Source organism: Chrysochloris asiatica, unplaced genomic scaffold (assembly GCF_000296735.1).
Source record: "Chrysochloris asiatica unplaced genomic scaffold, ChrAsi1.0 scaffold00213, whole genome shotgun sequence".
Taxonomy (NCBI): domain Eukaryota; kingdom Metazoa; phylum Chordata; class Mammalia; order Afrosoricida; family Chrysochloridae; genus Chrysochloris; species Chrysochloris asiatica.
Window position 1 is genome coordinate 1,072,965 of NW_006408731.1, and position 7,690 is coordinate 1,080,654.

General features: G+C 35.8%; 1 protein-coding gene across 1 annotated transcript; it reads left to right on the forward strand.

Moving 5' to 3' along the window:
• Positions 1-5,587: 5,587 nt before the first annotated feature.
• LOC102818951 (olfactory receptor 2B11-like) lies at positions 5,588-6,529 on the forward strand. The gene has a single exon (XM_006872862.1). It carries the CDS (start codon positions 5,588-5,590, stop codon positions 6,527-6,529), a length of 942 nt encoding a protein of 313 aa, XP_006872924.1.
• The last annotated feature ends 1,161 nt before the right edge of the window (positions 6,530-7,690 follow it).

The window sequence follows — 7,690 nt, forward strand, 5'->3', positions numbered from 1 at the left end:
GAAAATATGGAGTTCATGACAGTTTGAAATTCTGTTCTGCATTCCACTCTGTTAATCAAAATTTGTTTCTAGAATCATCGATCAAAATGTTCAGTAATGGAAGCTAGGCACGTTCAGTTCTTTTGGGCAAAGGAGGCAGTTGTTCATTGGAATAATTAGCAGCACATTTCAGTACCTTCTCCTATTTCTGACTTCCCTCCTTCCTCTGTTGCTCCAGAGGAAGAGAAACCAACTGTTGAGCTTGGTAGCCTTTAAGACTGACTCCTAGTACTGTGCAACAAAATAGAACAGAAGCACTAAGCATGTTATTGGGCCAATTCAATGGGACATCCCATGAAACCATGACCCTAACCCTCCAAACCAAGGAACTAAATCCAATGAGGTGTTTGGCTGTATATAAGCAGCCTCAGCAGCATCTTTCTTTTTTCCTTGTTGTTGTGAACATGTCTGTTGTACACCTTTTGCCAATTGAACTTTTTATAGGTATACAACTTTTTGACAGCACTTACAATAATTGGCTGTGTAACTGTGCAACCAAACCTTTAATCAATGTGATTTCATCTATCACCATAAACTGAAATTCAGTACTCCATCGGCAATAACTCTTTTCCTGCTTCTATTACACCATGGTAACCACTAATACAATTTTGGTCTCTATATACTTTCCTCTTACTTGTTACATAAGGAGCTCTGGTAGCGTAGTGGTTACGAATCGGGCTGCAAACCTTAAGGTCAGCAAGTCGAAACTACCAGCTGTCCCACGGGAGAAAAGGCTTTCTGCTCCCATAAAGATTTATAGCCTCGGAAACCCTGTGCAGGGTCGCTAAGAGTCGGAACCGACTCTACGGCACATAACCACCACCACTTGTTATATATATATATACCAAATACTTATTTTTATACCAAATACTTATTCTGCATCCCTGTCTTACTCCTCTCCTTGTAGAGATTACTTAAATTGATTTTTTCCCTTTCCTTTCCAACTTATCTTTGTGCTACTATTGAAAGGAATAGAAATAACTGGATCTTCTGTGAGACATGGAGTCCTAGTGTGGCTCTGTGGGCTAATGCACTAGACTAAAAAGCTGTTTGAACTGCAAGGTCAACAGTTCAAGCTCACCAGCTGCTCCTTGGAAATCCTATACATGGCCGCTATGGGTCAGAATCGATTTAACAGCACTTAACAACAACAATATGTGAGACAATGAAGAGACTCCTATTTAAGTCTTCTGAATGATTCGTTCAAATAAGCTCAGCTCTAATTCTATCCTTTTTAAATTAGTGAGCCATTTTCTTAGAAAATTGACTGATTTTATTTCAGAATAATCCTAACACTCAAAGGGACTTACTCAATGCAATAGGCAACTAATTGGACACAAGAAGCGTTTCTTCAGAGAGCCCTGTCCCAAGGAACTTTCTCTCCTAATCCACATGGGATAGGGATAAATGGCTTGCTTGAAAACAACGCCCAAAAGGCCTCAGAAATAAAGTACAAACTACACATCACCAAGACATCCTTGATATATCCACTATTATCTTCTTAAACCATGTTTTGTTTTGTTTTTTCTAGTCTCTTGCATCAACTGAGAAACATAGTCTGAGACTATTTCTTAGATATTCTTCTGTATACTACAGTTTCTCCTGTGAGCTTTCAAAAGTTCAAATACTTTTCTTCAAAACAAATCACTCTTCATTGAGTGATATTTCTCAAAATAAGGTGAGTAAAAACACACTCTTCTTATAATGCCATGCATTCTTAGGGAAGGCTTAGTGACTAATATGGAGTCTACTAAATAATTACACCATACGACAATTATTGCCTATTGTTTTAAAAACTTGATATTCACCTTTTATTTTTCTATCATGGACTGTTTCTTAACCTTTTAAATACTAATTTTATATTTGATAGTCCATAAGTTCTTCCATAATAAAGTCCTGGTGTGGCATTGTAGGATAAGCACTTGACCATAAGGTCACTTTGGATACCAAAGTCAGCAGTTCAAACTTAACAGTTGCTTCTCAGAAACCCTATACAGGGTCGCTGTGAGTTGGAAGCAACTTGACAGCACTTAACAACAACTCTAATTACAATATTCATTCAAGTATGCTTTTAGGAATTATATTTATTATATTAATTGGCAATTTGTTCATTTTACTTGCCTTATTAAGTACAATCTTGTTTGTGAATAGTGACCACCCAGATTCTCCTTCATTACATTGAAATCTTTTCATAAATGGGGAATTTCTAAGGATAGGTCCTTAGAAACATAATAATAGATAGACCTAATCAATGTAATTTACTTTTGAAGTACATTTAAGCTCAAAATTCTTTCCCTAAATCTTACTTATTCCACATCATTCTCATGATATTTCATTTTAGCTGTTGGATGTAGTGTTTTTTCTATCACTGTTTTGCTACATGATGTGGCAAAACATTTACTCACAGCTGTTTAAGATCATGTCATTACAATGCCATGACTCCATTGTTTTAAAATCTCCCTTTTTTCATTCTAGTGTGTTATCCTTTTTAGATCACATATAATATTTTATTCATGTTTACAACACTTTTTACCTTTATGTTTTATAAAAGGAATTGTAAGAAACAAAAGTTGTATCTATCTGATAATTGGACTATCCAATTAAAAACACTCAAGCCATCAAATTTTGACTACATAATTTTTTTAAAAAAAAAGGTCATATGACTAAAGGTCATATGACCTCATTCAGGTATTTGACATCCCTCAGATACAGTGTTTCTTATTATATAAATTTTTAAGGTTGTTTTGAGTAAAGGAGAGAGCTTAATTTACAATAAAGAGAAAGTTAGTTGTTTCCTAACCAATCAGCTAGGTGTTCCCAAAGTTTAGGAAAAGCTCCCTGAAATGAAATGCTCTCTGCTTTTTACATTTATGTTGGTAATTGTTGTTAAGTGACAATCAAGTTGTTCTGACACATAGCAACTCTGTATAGTGTTTTCAAGGAGCAGCTAGTGGGTTTGAACCACTGACCTTGCAGTTAGCAGCCTAGTGCTTATCTACAGCACCATTGTTGTTGTTGTGTACCGTGGAGTCGGTTCTGACTCATAGCAACCCTGCACAGGGTTTCTGAGGCTGTTAATCTTTACGGGAGCAGAATGCTTCCTCTTTCTCCTGCGGAGCAGCTGGTAGTTTCAAACTGCTGACCTTGCGGTTCACAGTCCGATTTGTAACCACTACGCTACCAGAGCTCCTTACCAGGACTTAATTATGGAAGAACTTATGGACTATCAAATATAAAATTAGTGTTTAAAAGGCTAAGAAACAATCCATGATGATAAAATAAAAGGTGAATATCAAGTTTTTACAGTAATAGGCAATTGTCTTGCAGTGCAATTATTTAATGATGTGGGCAGATTATAATTTTTAGGATAATTATTTTAGCAAGTAAATCAATTCATATGACATACAATATTCACCTGAAAATTAACTTAGTCCAAGACATGTTTTTGCCTTTAATGTTTTCATATAACATTTTTAATAACATGAAGCTCAAATTAGGATGGAAGGGACACCATTCATTCATGAAATATCCCTGGAGTATAGCTGCTTTCTCTGGATTCTTGAAACTCCTAATTTTGCCTCATTACTTCACTTCCTCATTTAGAACATTAATTGCTTTTTCATCTTTAGAGCCTCCCTACTTATTCGCTATAGAATAGAAACCAGTGATGAACAATAAGCTATCCAGAACTATGGGTACTGAAAACTAAATGAGTTGATCAATATAAATAGTATATTGCAGTATTTGACACACAGAGATCATTAAGGACTATCTGGAATTAATTTTGTTTTGTTATTGCTGTTGTACACTAGTAGACTAGGGTAGTGTGTCATCAAAGGGTATTACTCACATCTTAGTCCTCACAGGATGGCTTTGAGATTTATTGCAAAAGAAATTGTGAAAATTGTGCTTTTAGGAAGGTATCATTAAAAAGGTAATTGACCACTTGAGTAACTCAGAATTTTGTTGCGTATGTGCAATATCTTAACTTTCCATCTGAATATGTTTAATTTTAAGAAAGATTATGGATTTTGTAAAACATACTTTACCACTTATAGAAAAACACATAACAAAAAACCTCATTGCCAAGCTAATCGTTCTCAAATTGCTACTTCACTCAGCTAATTAATGTTGTGTCATTGTGTTTTTTAACTTTAAGAAAAAAAAGATAAAACAATTTGGGGGGCTAGAATAAATCTCTGAGCCTAAAGTGGGATATAGACTTTTCTTCTGCTAACAGCTTCTTGGAGTTATGAATATATTTTGTAACTATGACTAATCAGAGAATCACTGACAACTGTCCAAACTCTTACATAAAACAGGTTCATCAGCCTTGGACCCAGAGAGGGAAAGGGACTGTGGACCGAAAACTAGGGGGAGAAGGGGGAAGTGTAGGGGGCGGGTTTCTGGGATATACCCTTTGGGTGGTTGATGGTGCATGGAGGGGATTGGAACCATGGCAGTGAGATGATGTGAGATGGAATGAATGTAGAGCTAAAGTTCTCCCATGTAGACTATCATATAATTCACAAAAAAATTAAAAAAAAAAAAAAAACAGGTTCATCAGCCCACTCCACAAATGAAGATCCCTATAATATGGATAAACTAGCTACAATTCTCCATGAAATATAAAGTACACCAAGTTTGCACTCAATAGCCTTATAAAAAAAAAAATACACAGAAATAAACTCTTGGGTATGCTCAACTGTCTAAATGTATAATTAAAGACACTGAAGCTAAAGCAGTTTTAGTTTCTTACTCAATTGCACATAGAGACAACTTAATTATGCAACTAAATAGGTGAGACTGGACAACACTAGCTTGATGTTCTTACAGCTCCGGTAGTTTCCATTTTCCTTCTTCAAATACGTTATTGTTGTGTGCCAAACAGTCAGCTCCTCAGCATCTTGACTCTTTTTGACACTGTTTTACATCAGTGTTTCTCGAAATGAGACATGCAGTATCTAGGTCCCACACTACATCAACTCTATTAGACACTTGGATATAGAAATCAATAACTTGTATTTTAAACAGCCTCTTCATCTGATTATTTTGCAAACCAAAGTTGCATACCATTACACTGGAGTTTCCCAAACACCTTACCTTTACTTTTATTTTCCATTTGATGCTTACCACAACCCAAGGAGATAGTTGCTGTTGTTGATGATGTTTTATTGTTGTTAAGTGCCATCGAGTTGGTTCCAACTCATAGCGCCCCTGTATAGGATTTCCAAAGAGCACTGGTGGATTTGAACTGCTCACCTTGTGATTGACAGTCCAGTGCTGATCCTACAGTGCCACACAAGGAGATAGTTACTGGACTCTAATTATACAAAGGAAGAAATTCAGTTTCAGAATGGTTAAAGCGACTGCCTTTAATTTGTGGCGTCATAAAGGGAAGTTAGGTCTCCTCATGCTAGATCATTTATGTTATTTCATCCTCAAGTACATCATCTGCTATGAATGGATGATCAATACATAATCATGTTTTGTTATTTGGACGTTGTTTTCTTTATCACTTTCCAGTTACAGTTTAAATAAACTGAAGATGGTGTCATTAATTAATGAAAGTCACCCTGAGGAGTTTATTCTACTAGGCTTCACTGACCGTCCATGGCTAGAACTTCCACTCTTCATTATTCTTCTGATGACATACCCCATGGCCATGATGGGAAACATCGCCATCATTCTGGTATCCAGGTTAGACCCCCAGCTCCAGAGCCCCATGTATTTCTTTCTCACTAACCTCTCCTTTTTGGACATGTGTTATACCACAAGCATTGTCCCTCAGATGTTGTTTAACTTGGGAAGCTCTAAGAAGACAATCAGTTACATGGGCTGTGCAGTTCAACTTTATTTCTTCCATATGATGGGTGGCACAGAATGTCTGCTCCTGGCTATTATGTCTTTCGACCGCTTTGTGGCCATCTGCAGGCCTCTACACTACACCCTCATCATGAATCAGCAAATCTGCATCCTATTAGTATCCATTATGTGGCTGAGTGGAATGACCTATGCTGTCTCAGAGGCCACCGTTACATTGCAGTTACCACTCTGTGGTCTCAACAAACTGGATCACTTATTGTGTGAGATTCCTGTTCTAATAAAGATTGCCTGTGGTGAAAAGAGTGTTAATGAGCTCACACTCTTTATCATATGCATTTTTATGTTAGCTGTTCCACTCTGCTTAATTCTTGCTTCTTATGCTTGTATTGGACATGCTGTGTTGAAGATTAAATCTTCTGAGGGAAGGAAAAAGGCCTTTGGGACATGTTCTTCCCACCTCATAGTAGTTTTCTTATTTTATGGTCCAGGCATTAGCATGTACCTTCAGCCCCCTTCCTCCATCACAAGGGACCAACCCAAGTTCATGGCTCTGTTCTATGGAGTGGTGACGCCTACACTCAACCCCTTCATCTATACCCTTAGGAATAAAGATGTGAAGAGAGCATTAGTCAACCTGACAAGGAGGATTTTTAGTTCCAAGTGAAAGATGGTAGAAATCAAAAGAAATTTTTTAGCAATTGTTGTTATTATTAAGTGCCGTCAAGTCAGTTCTAACTCATAGTAACATTGTATAGGGTATTTCTGAGGAGCAGCTGGTGAGTTTGAACTGCCAATCTTGCAGTTCAAACTGACTTTGAGATGCAGTGCTTTATCCTACAATGTTATACCAGGACTAGAGTAAGTTTATTCAAAGGTTCTCTAAAAATTCATGCTTTGTCTAATAATTCCCTAAATCTCATATTATATGTTCCTCTTGCAAAACTTGTCATGTTTCTTATATTCTTGATGAATTTAGCTACTATATACCTGGATAGATACTGTATTTATAAATTATATTTAAGTATATATACTCCATAATAAAATAGTGACTGTGCTAAATTAATAAAATTAATTATTAATATAAGTTATAAATTTATTTGTTCATACTGTTATACAATTCGTCACTGGGCTTCCTTTCAACAGTGCATGAAAAACATCTCACTATGTTCTGTGTGTTTGGTCCATCCAGATAGACAGCATGACAACAGTGAGCATTCATTGGGAAGCACTCTGTGCTTTAAGGAGAATTACAAGAATCATACATTTACCATATTCAATTTATGTAGATGCTATTGATTCAAATTGCACTGTAGTTCTTATTTAACAAGTGTTAAGTGCCTTAATTTTTAATGAAATAATTCATCATAAAATATTGCTGAATAAATAAAAAGACAAAATGTTAATAAATTTCTTGATGCTCCATTTTAATATCATAAGCATAAATCATCTGAATCAGTGAGAGAACAAAGAAGTTATATTAATGATGAATCACCATCACTAAAAAAGAAAAGTATAGACCAATATCCCTCATGAACATAGATGCAAAAATTCTCAACAAAATCCTAGCCAACAAAATGCAGCACCACATCAAAAAGATAGTACATCATGATCAAGTGGGATTCATATCAGGGATGCAAGGATGGTTCGACATTAGAAAAATGATCAACGTTATCCACCATATAAATAAGAAAATAATCACATGATCATATCAATTGATGCAGAAAAGGCATTTGTCAAAATACAACATCCATTCCTGATAAAAACACTCAACAAAATAAGAATTGAAGGGAAATTCCTCAACATAATTAAAAGTGTATATACAAAA

What these genes read in the sequence shown, in the direction of transcription:
- LOC102818951 (XM_006872862.1), top strand. Translation starts at nt 5,588, where the DNA reads ATGGTGTCATTAATTAATGAAAGTCACCCTGAGGAGTTTATTCTACTA.